This window comes from Aspergillus tanneri (genome assembly GCF_003426965.1).
Source record: "Aspergillus tanneri strain NIH1004 chromosome Unknown AapTan_2_pilon_pilon_pilon, whole genome shotgun sequence".
Lineage (NCBI taxonomy): Eukaryota > Fungi > Ascomycota > Eurotiomycetes > Eurotiales > Aspergillaceae > Aspergillus > Aspergillus tanneri.
Genome location: NW_022984629.1, coordinates 2,987,720 through 3,001,370, shown reverse-complemented (window position 1 = coordinate 3,001,370; position 13,651 = coordinate 2,987,720). Strand labels below are relative to the sequence as shown.

Sequence of the window (13,651 nt, the reverse complement as noted above, 5' to 3'; positions counted from 1 at the left end):
GGTGAATTGTTGGTTTGCAGTTGGCCATTTTCCTTGTGTTTCTACTGCGGCCGTGGTCAACGGAGGCGGAATTTTGATTCTTGATACCCTGATGTTTTGATATCTGTCTCTCTTTTTGTTTTCTATCTTGTTTTAGCACCTGTTCTATAGTTCTTCGTATATATAAGATTATACCAAAGAGGGCTTTCTCTGAGACCAGCCCACTGCTATTCTAATGAACTATCTAATGTATAGAACGGTCTGAATCAAAGCAATGATCCAGAATAAATAAAAAAAGAATCGCTGCGAGGTGGAGTCGCTGACTAATCCCCCAAGAGGAAAATCGCGTTGCTTGTGCACAAACCAACCCAGAAGGCAGCATTCTCATCTCCTAGATGAAGCCCTTTTCACCGTTCATCAGACCCATCTCCACCTTGGGAGACAGCGAAGGCACGTGAACGATCTATGCACACAGTGATCCAGGGAACTATAGAGAAAGAAACCCACACGGACCTGCATAGTCTTTTCCACTGACAGATCTACCAACACGCCACCATTAACTTCAGCGTTCAGAGTGTGGACGGACAATCATGGGTTCCCCACAACATGTGCGCCGGCTGCTTATCTTCCAAGAGGCGCGGAATCCACAAAAAGCCACAGAGACTGTGTATCTACCTGTTAATAAACTGGGTCTTCCCATTTGTGGGCCTGGACCAGAATTACCTTCGATTCTAGAGCTGCCGCTGCGCATTCTAAAGGCATTCACCGACATCTTCAACCAACCAAAGTACAAGGGGTGGTATGTTCATTCAATTCATGCAGTTATTCATATGCATCCGTGCACCTGTCAACGTATGAGCAAGCAGAGCGCTAACTAGCGCCTCAGGTCTGTTGTTTCCGCTGGCCCGTACCATGATACCTCGGAAGAGGGCAAGTATTATGCAGTGGTTCTGGAGCAGGCGAGGGATCAGCTTCATCCACAGGATTCGACAGGTATCTGAATGTGGTGCAGGATCTTCCGTATCTTCTCATTTAAATAGGACCAGGGCTAGGTTAATGTGGCATGGTGCGTTGATGATGTTGATAAGATTTACTGTTTTTCTTTGGTAAATGTGTCGCTTTCCTTTCAGATTCCCTGTTGCATAGATTGGATTGGGTAAGGGTCCCTGGGATATGTGGACTGATCCGTGATTCTTCTTCCATTGTTGCTGCTGTCTGGTATTCACCCGCCAGTTTGATCCTGTTTTTTCTGATATCCGTACATATTCTCTTCTCTATTCACCTGCCATAACTCACTGGTGATGTCTGGCTGTCACTGAAATAGCTTAGGAGGCTATATTAATATCTACTGCCCTCCCCCTCTCTTTCTGTTCTTCCTAACATTCTCTCCTTCGTCCATCTTTCCTTCAATTTTACAACTCAATCCATAAACGATTCCACTCATCGCTAAAAAACTGAATAACTACAATCAACATGACTGTGAGAATCTCTCTTTCCTCTACAAACATCATTACTGAATCAAATTCAGGATTCAAAGAAACTCCTCATCTTCCGCAAGGATGGGGCTCAATTCCGGCTGTTCAACTTCCCCGGTCTCCCTCTGACCAAGAACTGCCCTATCATTGCTGAGGGCCGCAAGAACCTTGTGATCGATCCTGTTCTGTTGACCCGTGTCTCCGGAGTGATCAGTGATGACGAGGCCACCTTCGGAGGCTTGTAAGTCTATATCGAGATCCACTGTCCTCTTTTCCCTCCACCTATATACTGACACAGAGTTAGCACTTTCCACCTGAGTTTCACCGATGATGTCAAAGACTTTTACTTCGTCTTGCTTGAAAAGAGGTCCTCCGTCGTAGACTCTGCATCCTTTGGTGCCTCTTCCGCCGATAACATCAAACCTGAGCTCGCTGATGTTGTCGCTGAATGGACTGCCGCCCCCCCTGCTCACAACAACCCCATCTCTAACCATCATGACTGGGATAGCGAGAGTCCCGAGCTTGCCACCGACCATCATGACTGGTTTAGTGAAGCTCCCGTGTCTGTCACTGACCGTTATGGCGGGCGCACTGCTGTGGGCGAATGGACCGCCCTTACTCCTATCGACTTCTCTAATTACCAGGGAGCCCCCGAGCCTACCACTGACCATTCTGGCTGGTGTCCTTCTGTCAACGATGCCAATGTCAATGCCTGCGCGGAAACCCCCTACGAAGCCCCTGTCTACGTGACCACCAACAATGACAACAATGACAATAACAATGACGGCTGGAACATCAAACACGAATGTTCCTCCTGGACCTACCGCCCTAAAGTCACTCACTGGGGTTCATCCTCCACCTGCGATGACTCTCCATATCCATCTCCCAAGTCCCCCGTATTGACTCCTGCTTCGACTCCCGCCCCTACTACGATCGTTGGTCCTCACGAACACAATACCGCCACCGTCGTCAGGGGCCTGCCTGGATACAATTCCAATTCCATTTACAACTGGCACACCGACGGCTGCGACTACGACTACTCCGACTCCCGCTCCCAAGTCCCCGGTGCCATCATAGGCTGGGTCGACAGCCACATTTCTTCTGATCCCGACACTGGCACCCTCGGTCGCGGACACGGTCCCGGTCCCTTAACTTCTACCAGTACCGCCAGTGCCAGCTGTGGCTTCAGGATCGGCTTCCCCAGCATCATTGACTACGATATGGATTCCGATTATGGATTTACTGTGCGCGATTGGGCTGAGGGACCAAATGAGGTTGATTTTAGAGTGTTGGGGATCAGACCTGTTAGTGAGAATCCGGCTATTCTTTTTGATGGTGTGCTTAAGGGTTGGTAGATTGGTTAGATCTTTCTCTTTGGAACCTTTTTTTTCTTTTCTTTCTTTCTTTCTTTTTTTTTTCGTTGTTTGGTATTGATTCCTTGCTGGATGGGCGATGGAGATTGGAAGGTATTTTTTATTATAACATCATTACCATGATTATGAGTATAATTATGATCATCACGAGTTTTTCTCTTGTTTCTGGTTCGCAGTTCTCGGTTCTCGGGAATTGCAATTGTGAGATCGAACTTGAATAGGTCACCACTATTCTTAAGATCAGTACAGTGAATATTGAAGCACTATTAAAAGAAAGAAAGGTCCATGTGACCGAATCACAGAACTAAATTACAATTCAGGTACTCAGGTTTGAGTAATAGAAGCCATGACTTGCTTGGTTCAAGTGAGCTCCTCCTCCAGTCTCCTTCCGGCACAGAAAATGAAAAGAAAGAAAAATAAAAATAAAAAATAAAACCATCATACTAGCCCGCTGAATTCAAATCCTCATGATCATATCGTTCAATTCAACCTTACCCCGTAAACCAGCACCAAATCATGTGTAAACATTTGTAGGGGGTAACAGTTTCGCTCCGTATTGAAGATCGAGAGAGCGAGAATCGTTGGGATCAAAGACGGTAGCCTGGCGCTGTTCAAGGAAGAGAGCTGATCAAAAGTTAGTTTACTTCACTCCTATCCCAGAGGCTGTATACGTACGAGTGATTTTGATCATGTCAAACCAGCGAGATGCGTTCTCGTCGCTCCCATCCACAGCCTTCAAAACGCCGTTGTCGGGGCGGGGACTGGCCTTGGGCGGCAAGCTGCGCATCTTTAGCAGCATGTGCAAGATATCTGAAAAGCGATCGCCCTGACTTGCATAATAAGGAGGGCGCTTGTCCAATGGCCACTGCGATATACGTCAGAGGGAGCGGTTCGTCAAGATCCGTCGTGGTCATCACTTACCCGCTGCGAAAAAGCCTCGTTGTCCCATGAGCGGAACAGCCAGCAGGTGCGCTCCACACAGTTCAGCAGTATGATGGAGACCAAGAATGTCTCAAACCAGCCACTTTGTTGGCGCTGGAGTAGTCGTCGCTCGAGGTCATTCATCACCGACTTGCTCAGCTGGGACGCACGTTTCTCGGTGGCCGCGCGCAACTGGCAGCACAGAAGTGCGTAAGACTCGGCGCTGCTCATCTGATCGATCGGCATACGCCCGTCGTCCGAGGGCTGTGCGAGGGAATTCATTGAAGTCGGAGGAAGCGTGGGGTTGTAGAATATTTTCCAGGATAATTCGGAGTCGGAAAGAATATGAGTTGCTACCCACAACTCCAGCACTCGCTCTAGCAATACATCCTAGAAACAAATGAGCATGATTTCAGCGTCCTTACTCCAGCATCAAACGTACCTTCTTCTGTTGACTCAACTCAGCCGCTAGCATCAGGGTCGGTCTCATGAAGTCTGAAGCTTCTCGCTCGTAGAAGAACGCCGCGGTTTTCTTAATGTACATCTCAAGCTTGCCAGGTAAATCATCCGAGTCGCTATCCAGTAGATAAAGCTCGGAGAGGGGTCCCTGGAACTGCGAGTCGTCTCCAAGACCCTGAAGCTGGGGATCGAGGGTCGATGCAGACGGCTTATGGCCCTGGAGAGCGCTAAAAGTGACATAGACCATGCTCTCCTCGAAGTGTGTAACCTCAATGCGCCCGGCGTAATGCTCAAATTTGATTTGGTTTCGGATGCTACTCACATCGTGGTAAGCAAGGGTGGCGTGCAAATCTGAAAAATTCATGGCGGTGTGGTCAGTTCTGTCCGGCAAAAATCAGATCCAGACAAGGAACTACACATACTTGCGTTGTACAGCTCAAACTCCTCCGCAATACGCGTTCTAATGCATGGGTGCTTCCACAGGCGCGCACTCTCGACACTGGCACAGGTGGTGCAAGGACTATCGCCAGAACACTAGGAAGTGTGTTAGGGTCAAACCACTACGATAGGGGTATGCACCGCCAAACATACAGGTTTCTTCAACATCCGACACCGAATACACGCGCCCCGCTTTCTGACTTCCTGGACCTCCCTACGCCTGGTAGCGGAAAACCGTCCGCGCACTTTGGGTTTTGTCGGCTTGGTCGAGTTGCCAAATTCGTTGACGAACCCCTTCGTCTGGGAGTTGGGATTCATCGCGATAGGACGAGGGAAGGTAGCGGCGCGTTGCGTCGCGGCAGTCAAAGAAGGGTCATGCTCCTGAAGACTGTCGAACAACAGTTGTTCCTGAGTCGACAGCTGCTGATTCCACGGGGCACCCATTTTGGACAGTCCATCGCTAGGATCATGATCCATCGGCAGCCCGTGAGGCACCATCTCGCTAGCAGAAGCTGCGATCATGGAGAGCTGTGACTGACGGGCGTTAGTCGCCGGATCAGGCGTCAACGAAGCCTCCGCCAACGGAGGAGATGCGGATGACGGCTGATCAACTTGCGAAGTATTAGGAAGGGATGGTAGGGTCGCAGTGGAAGCTTGAGGTGTCACTGGGGACATTGTTTTCCATTAGCGCGCCACCGAAGACACGAATTCAAGCCGACGACAAACAAGGAAACGGAAGCACTCCCAAGGCAAAAAAAGAAATAAGAAAGAAACAAAGAAACACGTACCAGGTGGCTTCACGTCTTCCTCGGCATGTTCTGGTTGGGCGGGGTGACCCTGAAAGCCCTCGGCTTCGAGCGCAGGGTCAACAACGACGGTCTTACCTCCAACGGTGACCGACTGGGTGTATGCAGCAGGGCCGCCCCGTTTGCCCTGATCGGAAGCACCGACCTGTCTCGAAGCCTCCGCCAGCACATTGAGGCCATCGAAATTCTGACGCGTGGTAAATGGCAGATCCACCCCCTTGCCTTTATTCTGTGCAGCAAGATTCGGGTCCTTGTTCTGGTCGCCATCGGCAAGGTCGGGGAGCTCATGGAGACGCAGCAAGACGCGTTGTCGATCACGCAACGGGATAGCTTGACACTTCTTCACCAGATGGTTGGTCAAACTATCGATACGGCCCTTGGGAAATTTCTCGCCACACGCCTTGCACGTGTGCTGGTAACGGTTACTGGCATCCTCGAGCTTCTGACCGCGAATGAAGAACTCGAGGATGAGCTGGTTTGGTTTGCGACCCATGCTGAATGCTGAAGGGTGCGACAGAAGGAGGAAAGGGTGGCAGAAAAAAAGGAAGGACTCGACAGGAAAAGTTCGGAAATCCACCAACACGTAGGGGGATTTCACGCCTCCAGATATCTCAGCCAGTCAGACTCTTCTTCTTCTCCTGATGCGCGACAGGCCAAAAGACCGAGAATCATGCAAAGAAGCGTGACGCACACAAGCAAGAGGGAACCGAGGGGTGGGACGGACGGCAAAATAGCAGTGGCCACGCAGAGGGTTGTGGGCACAACCACCTGCCAAGACCCAGCAGAGAATATTCAGAGACAATGAGAACAAGGAGGTTCCAGAAGGGATTGAGATTGCAGGAACGATGAGCACGATAGAGAGGCACGCGAGACTGGAACGAGGTGTTAGAGTGGGATGAAGGGAATAATGATGGTACAAGTAGCGGCAAAACGCCAACTTTTGCACGGGCGGTCTGGCAGTTGCCGCCTGGCATCAGTCACGAGGACTGGGATGTGCTTCACCGCATGAAAGGCGGTGATGAGATCGGTGACGAGAAGAAAATATAGTTCTCTAGTTAAAGAAAAGAGAATCAATAGTTTGTAGATATAAACGGCTCTTGATAGAGTGTTCACAGGGCAGTCTGGTCAGGAACAGTGTCTCCTGTCTCAGGGACTGTCCATTCTATGTCCCATCACTGGTATGTGAGCCAAGTCACTGCTGTACTACGTTTGTCCTCTGCCAGAAAGTAAAAAATAATAAATAAAAATCGAAATGAAAAATATGGTTCGGGGTAATTTCCAGTGACCGCTTTTTACAGTTCTTACAGCGGATGCATCGTCCATCGTCAACTCCAGCTGACCTGCAGCTATCAAAGGCACACAGAGAAGTCGGTCTGAGGTTTGATATTATCTGTCATGAATCAACTGACTGCTCTAATCCTGCAAGGGCCAACCAAACAGTTATCAATGGCATAGTTATTGATGGTAACACTCTATACCAACAGCTGACTCCTATACTATCCTCATCCGGCTCACGTCATTGCCAAAACAGGAAATGAGATGGTAGATATGTTTTGCAAGCGCCTAAAAAAATAATTAAATTCAAGAAAGTCCACGAAACTAAAATCTATTAAAATACAGACAGAGATCTATCATAGTCCATCATTCTCAGCTACCCAGCTGAACTGTTCTCTCTCCTATGCTACTGACAATCATAAAGACGGTATGAGGACTCTACACAGCATAAAATCAGACTGAATAAATTAGACGCATACGGAATCCAGCTCTTATGTCTGGAGAGTCACTTGGTCTTGTTCCGTGGCTATATCATACTTAAAAGGCAAGCCTCGTCGGAACGAAATTCCTGACCAAACAAGAGCCATTCGATCTAGTCACCAGAAGCGAGAGGAGTGCATCTAGACTGTTCGATAATTGACGATAGTATACCGTCATGAGTAGGAGTACAGAGTATCTGTACCCATCTATATTCTCTAACAAGTTCTATCAATGCATAGTCGACCGTGAGAAGGACATCGTTACCCTATCTCTAGATAACCATCGACAAGACAAAAATGGCAAACATCAAGCGACCTGTTTCTGACAATCTCTACCATGTGCTCCTCACCACGTCGCACATCGCTAAAGATCCATACAATGTGGTAGAAAAAGTGCGCATCCCAGGGACCTACACCTCACTGGGAGCGGCCAAGGCAGCGGCCCACAGCTGTCTATTCGATGCCGGATATGAACGCGGGTTTTTCAACGAGTACGAGACCAGTCCGGAAATGTTTGAGGAGAATCTAGCAGAACATCTTGGACTTGCTGTTTATGCCGTCGCCCCCGATGAAACCACATTCCGGGTGCGCATCGACACGACCCCAAATAACCTACGACTCACTACGGATCTGGACGATTGGCGTGTATCGATCCCGCTGTACTACGTGATCGAGACCATTGTCGTGTACAACGGGGACGAGGACACCACCATGGTGCGGGACATGAGTGTGGAGGCTGTCTTCACTACGTACATGGAGGCAAGAGCCTATGCGAAGACGGCTCTGCTGTCGAAGGAGAATAAGATCACTCGGGAGAGTTTTGAAGATTACCATCAGGCAGGACCGGACGAAACTGACTGTGGATACGGGGAGAATGTCATTGTGCATGCGACGGGTGACTATGGGGAGAATTACATGATCAGTATTATCCAGACCCAGGCATTAAAAAATGTGACTCTGGCGGAGGCAGCAATGAAAATTCGCTAATGATGTTGAAACTATCTATTGTTTGCATGATCCTGTTGGGAAGGTGGTCATTGAAATTGTCGAGTAGGGCATTATACTCAAATAGCTCCAAATATTATGTGCAACTCTCATGGTTGAAACATAACTTCTGCATGTAGCATTATACAGGTGAAGAAGAGAAACCACAGGTAGAGAGGTATCCCCGGAGCCTTAAAATGGGTAGCTTTCGTATCACCTTGTAATTATCATTCAGGGAATTCTGGCCTTCTTGGAGTCCTGAACACAACACATATAAAACCTTCCCACTCTTGATGATTTAATCCCAACATCACACCCAGTCAGCATTTCAATACATAGCTGGTTGATAGATAGAAAAATAAAAGAAAAAGAGAGCTAGTTCCATGGAAGGAAGCAGGAAACACCTCGAGACTCCTGCAGGGAATAAATATACAAACACTCAGCATATGCGATGCTCAGGAGGCCACCATGGAACCCCCAATATTTCAAAGATGCGTCGCTCATCGCGACCCTCGAGGAGGTGACCCATGGTCAGTTTCACCTGTCCTGACCCACGTAGGACGTCCGCATACAGCCCCCGCTGGTTCAACCGCATACCCCTCTTTCGGGCCAGAAGCCTCATGCTCCGGTTGAAAATGTCATTCCCCGTGAAGTATATCAATGCAGCTCCAATCTCCGATCCCGGCACAAAGAGGAGATCGATTCGCCGCCAGACAGGGCTGTCTGGCAGCTTGCTTGCCCCGTGCCACTTCGATCCATCTCCTCGCGACGTGCTAGCCAGGCTAACCTGGAGAAATCCCTGACGAAACAGCTGGGGCACCACGACATCCATCATCGTCGTCCGGATCTGCTCGATGGATGTGTCAGACTTGGTGATGAGCAGGTCGATGTCTCCCGAGTCAGCCGCCCCACGTCGATACGAGCCACTGATGATGACTTGCATGCCCGGATGGGCCGTTTGTACGGCCTTTCGGACGATATCCCCATGCGCCTCGACCTCGCTGCGTCGAATCCGCTGCGAAAAGTCCTGGTAGTGATCGACCCCGACCCGTTGCGCTGGAGTCAGCTTGGCCTTCATTTTCAGGTCCTTAAGTGACTTATAGCCCTGAGCAACCCATCTCGAAGCTTGCGAAATCCCAACCCCGTAGATACCGAGGAATTTCTGCAGTATGAGATCCTCGGAGGTAGTGTTCGTGTTCTCCAGACGTCGGAGTCGATTCGTAAACACAATCTCCTCAATCTTGTCCGCCAACCGGGGGCCGACTCCGGCGATGGAGATGGCTTGCGCTCGACTCACAATCTTCCTGGGCTGTCTGCTAAGGGCACTGATTGCTTTGCGGTAGGCAATCACACGCCAATGGTCGTCAGTCCTGGTATAGTAGTCCAGCATCTGCTGAAGAACCTCGATAGTTCTAGTATTTGGCCCTTCCGAATTTGACTTTAGACCATGTTTCTGCATGCAGGCAAACTTCTGCTGCCATTTACCCGTGGCTTGTTGATTATTGTTCACTGATCTCCCTCTCTTCCGCACAATTGGTCCAGGATCCGACGTTTCAGCCTCTTCATCAGATTTTTCGACAACCATTTCATCTTCGTGGGCATCTAGAGGCTCTAAAGGCTTATACATCATATCAGTACGGGCTATGAACCGCATCATAATAACTCCCGGAAGCTTACCAAGTCTTTCACGGCTATAGTCTCGTTAATCATTTCTTCCAAAGCATCACGCTGCCGAATAGGATGGGCTTTATGAACTGGTGGTTCATAAGGTTCATAAGGTTCATCTGCTGGTTCGCTAGTAATTTGGACCGGTCCACTTAAAGTTTGAGTGTTCTCGGAGAATGTTGGGGTATGTTGCTGCTGTCTCCGAGCTGGTTTCAATGGCAATGAGCCATCCAGAAGCTCACTTGGAGGGGCAGGCTCTTTTGATTCGGAGGGCACAGGCATCCCACTAACGCGAAATCGCACCTGAGACGTACTGAGAACTGACCGAAACTTTATACATTCCGAAGGATAACTCTCATCTACAAGAGCTATATTGGGCTTCGTGCCAGTCAGAAGACATATAAACTATAAATTCCGGTCCCAACTCACCGGACAAGACTCAAGCTTAAGATGTTTCAAGACATCTGGGAAGGTCAACCCCTTATCAACTATAACATGCGTGACGTTATCCCCCCAAGCCTTTGCCCAAAGAGCACCGTATTCTTGCGCTCGCTGAATACGTAGACGTCGTAGAGGTGAAACGTCATTGTTCGGGAAGAAGTCTGAAACAAGCAAGTCAGTGAAAGGTCTAGCATGCACAATATAATTATCAACACTAGAACTCACAAAAAACTAGACCCTTGAAGAACTGCTGTTGTTCAGGGATCACTTTAAAAGAGCACGTCGGCTTTCGCTTAATGGTCGTCATGCCGGTTTTTGCGCTTTCAGTCGTAACAGGCTCGGTATTTGATCTTTTTATCGCAGTAATCTGAGCATCTCCACTGCTCACGGAATCATTTCTCTCCTGCCTTGAACTCGTAATGCTAACTGGGGAAGACCAAGGACTCGAAAGTGAGCACGATGAAGTCACCAGGTTCGCATACATAGGGCTCAAGGCAGCTGAAGGCAAGGGTTCATTTTCTTTTCTCGAAAGAACGACAACTCGACAGAAATCATCCATCGCCTCATCCTCCAAGTCATCAGAAAGCCGATCCAGGTCCTCGAGCTGTCCGAAAAAGGCCTTTTTGTCTGCAATTTTGTGCGCCATTTCCGACTCAAGAGGTGGTCAACTTAACTCCTTCCCGAACGAGTCGAGCCATGGGTTGAAGTCCGTCTCCCTGCCTAGCAGGTGACGACTTAGCTACGTATATGGCACAACCTTTGGAAAAGGATAAAAAAAACCACCCACATTGGACGGATGACACGCTGACCAGGCAACACGCGTTGCAGCAGGCACGAAAACGTCGCCAAGTCACGGGACTGCGGAAGTAATTTAACTTCCCGGTTGGTAAATCTCGTGAATTTCGAGGCGTACTATCAACCCAGGATTTGACTGCTACTTCAATATGTGGAGGCCGTCGGTGCTTCTCTCCTCTTTCACAGAGGCTTCTATCCTACGAGGAGCGCGTTGTCTCAGTTGCCAGTTTCGCACCGTCTCTCAAATAAAGCCGTCTCTCCGCTACTATGCCACCAGCGGCGACGAAAGCTCGCGAGCAACCAAGCCAGCTATAAGCAATAAAATCCAATTCCAACAAAATAAATCTCCATCATCTTCCCATTCCTCCTCGTCTGGTCCCGAACCCGGCGATGAAGACTTTACACCTCCCACGCTGGACCGGCCAATCGGGTCCGCGATTCCGCCACAGGAGGGACAAAATACCGGAATCGACTCGCGGAGTATGAGACAAAGACGAGACGATTTTGTCAATTACGATAGACATCTTGAGCGACGCAAGGAACTGTACGGACACTTCTATCCCTATCCTAGAGAAGAGCAAGCATTTAGTACTAATTCTACATGAATCAAACGTCAGGACGAAACAGGTCGCGAAGCCATACTTCCGAGAATGGTCAAATATGCGCTATCACGAAGGCAAGACATTCAGTTCGAATACCCGACTGTTCAAACGAGATAAATCTCTTTACTTCCCGAACTTGAGTGGCATTACGTTGGCGTCACCGAAGGAACCACGGGATACCACGGCGCTATTCCGGGGCAAAGTGACGGTCGTCAACCTGTTTTCCAGTGTCTGGGCGGAATCGCAAGTCGCGACATTTACGGGGCCGAAACAAAATCCGGGCCTGTATGAGGTTTTCAAAACCGGTAGCGATATCGTTCAAAAAGTCGATATCAACGTGGAAGAGAATGCGATGAAGGCATGGCTGATCCGGATGTTTATGTTCCGCATGCGGGCGAAATTACCCGAGGAGCAACACAAACGGTATTTCATGGTACGCAAAGGTCTTACAGATAGTCTCAGGGAGTCTATTGGAATGATGAATAGCAAGGTGGGGTACGTCTACCTCCTGGATGAGAACTGTCGTATCCGATGGGCGGGAAGCGGACCGGCAGAGAAGACCGAGCTGGAGGCCCTCAACAACGGACTGCGCAAACTCCTCCAGGAGAGAAAGATCAGTATGGAATCCGAGTTGCCCGCACAGGAATGGGAGACGAGAGCCCGGGATGGATCCGCAAGCCAAAAACCCAGAGTTGTCATGAAACAGTGACTGATATCATATACAGCCCATATGGGCCTATGTACATACATACATATCAAGACTGGATATATGAGAAAATATGCCAGCAACCCAAACACCAAGCACCGAAGACCCATTGTAATTAACATTCCTGTATAGCAGTAGAAATGAGACAAATACCATAAACGCCTTCCCGGTAGCGCAGCAATATAGACGGCGAACGATGGACCAGGCTAGAATCAAACATCACAAGCAAAAGAAAGCAAGAAAAAAAGAAATCATGTGCTCCACTCCCCACAATTTGCACTCATCGAAAGAAAAGGAGCATCAACAAGCAGAACCCGATAAAAGCTCCCAAGATCAGGGCATCCCGTCTGCGTTTCGATCCGATCTTCCCAATCAATGCATTCATCCCGGGGACATGACCCGCAGCCCCGACAATGCGACGATTGATACTAGCCAGCGTTTCACGCTGTAGACCGAAGTTCTCATTGATGGCATACGCCTGGCTCAAAACCCCATCGATCATATTATGGCTCTCGTCGATGCGACCCCGCTCCTCGAGCATGTAGTCAGCTTCAGCTGCGGCCGGGTTAGAGGCGTGGTATGCGTTAATATCGGAACGGACGTTGGAGAGGAGATTCGCACGGTCGCGAGACTCGGTGATGGCGGACTTGAGACGCTGGAGTTCGCGACGGTGGTCCTGGAGTACTTCACGATGACGGGATAAATTGTTCTGCTTCAGGGCGGAGGAGGTCAAGGTGGCTTCGGAGTCGAGGAGACGGGCGAGTTGGGCGACGAGGGATTCACGCTGGATGATGGGGATGAGGTTAACTTGTGACATCTGATCTGCTTGGTGGCTACTACTCGGATTCATTCATACGGTACCTTATCGAGGAGGTCTTTCAGTTGCGATTCAAGACGGAGCTCTTCCTCCGAAGGCGTGGCGGGGAGCTTTGTCATCGATGCATATTGCGCATATGTGTGGAAAACACTCTCCGTCTAGATAATCCATCAGAATACTGCCTCCTGCACCAATATGGATACACGGTGCATACCTGAGTTTCGAGCGAGCGGGCCTGCTGCCGCAGTTGAGCCCACCCAGTACCAGTAGAGGTGGCCATAAGGACAGAAAAGAACCTAGACACAAGGATAGAAGCAAGCAAGCAAATCTAAAAAAGAAAATAAACCGAGACAGAACAACATCACATGAATCGTACTCCCGTTTCACCTCAACACATGCCATCCATGGCTCCATCGCCAACGCCAGGCAGGCGGAG

At 49.3% G+C, this 13,651-nt stretch overlaps 6 protein-coding genes across 6 annotated transcripts; 3 read left to right on the top strand and 3 right to left on the bottom strand.

Annotated features, from left to right (window-relative positions):
* Positions 1 to 569: 569 nt before the first annotated feature.
* On the top strand, positions 570 to 2,809 carry ATNIH1004_000980 (uncharacterized protein; the record flags this gene model as incomplete). The annotated part of the gene is made up of 5 exons (XM_033565680.1): positions 570 to 778; positions 866 to 972; positions 1,110 to 1,135; positions 1,508 to 1,695; positions 1,759 to 2,809. 5 exons carry the CDS (start codon positions 570 to 572, stop codon positions 2,807 to 2,809), a joined length of 1,581 nt encoding a protein of 526 aa, XP_033431437.1.
* A 532-nt stretch (positions 2,810 to 3,341) lies between these two features.
* Positions 3,342 to 5,944, bottom strand: ATNIH1004_000979 (uncharacterized protein; the record flags this gene model as incomplete). The annotated part of the gene is made up of 7 exons (XM_033565679.1): positions 3,342 to 3,451; positions 3,503 to 3,692; positions 3,749 to 4,138; positions 4,191 to 4,558; positions 4,630 to 4,741; positions 4,799 to 5,310; positions 5,434 to 5,944. The coding sequence occupies 7 exons, from the start codon at positions 5,942 to 5,944 to the stop codon at positions 3,342 to 3,344; spliced, it is 2,193 nt and encodes a 730-aa protein (XP_033431436.1).
* A 1,558-nt stretch (positions 5,945 to 7,502) lies between these two features.
* On the top strand, positions 7,503 to 8,192 carry ATNIH1004_000978 (uncharacterized protein; the record flags this gene model as incomplete). Its single annotated transcript, XM_033565678.1, has 1 exon — positions 7,503 to 8,192. One exon carries the CDS (start codon positions 7,503 to 7,505, stop codon positions 8,190 to 8,192), a length of 690 nt encoding a protein of 229 aa, XP_033431435.1.
* A 436-nt stretch (positions 8,193 to 8,628) lies between these two features.
* Positions 8,629 to 10,941, bottom strand: ATNIH1004_000977 (DNA-directed DNA polymerase IV; the record flags this gene model as incomplete). The annotated part of the gene is made up of 5 exons (XM_033565677.1): positions 8,629 to 9,807; positions 9,867 to 10,157; positions 10,284 to 10,456; positions 10,521 to 10,645; positions 10,778 to 10,941. The coding sequence occupies 5 exons, from the start codon at positions 10,939 to 10,941 to the stop codon at positions 8,629 to 8,631; spliced, it is 1,932 nt and encodes a 643-aa protein (XP_033431434.1).
* A 298-nt stretch (positions 10,942 to 11,239) lies between these two features.
* ATP10 (mitochondrial ATPase complex subunit ATP10) lies at positions 11,240 to 12,401 on the top strand (the record flags this gene model as incomplete). Its single annotated transcript, XM_033565676.1, has 2 exons — positions 11,240 to 11,634; positions 11,708 to 12,401. 2 exons carry the CDS (start codon positions 11,240 to 11,242, stop codon positions 12,399 to 12,401), a joined length of 1,089 nt encoding a protein of 362 aa, XP_033431433.1.
* Positions 12,402 to 12,678: 277 nt separating this feature from the next.
* On the bottom strand, positions 12,679 to 13,495 carry ATNIH1004_000975 (putative vesicle transport v-SNARE protein Gos1; the record flags this gene model as incomplete). The annotated part of the gene is made up of 3 exons (XM_033565675.1): positions 12,679 to 13,182; positions 13,260 to 13,373; positions 13,430 to 13,495. 3 exons carry the CDS (start codon positions 13,493 to 13,495, stop codon positions 12,679 to 12,681), a joined length of 684 nt encoding a protein of 227 aa, XP_033431432.1.
* Positions 13,496 to 13,651: the final 156 nt, after the last annotated feature.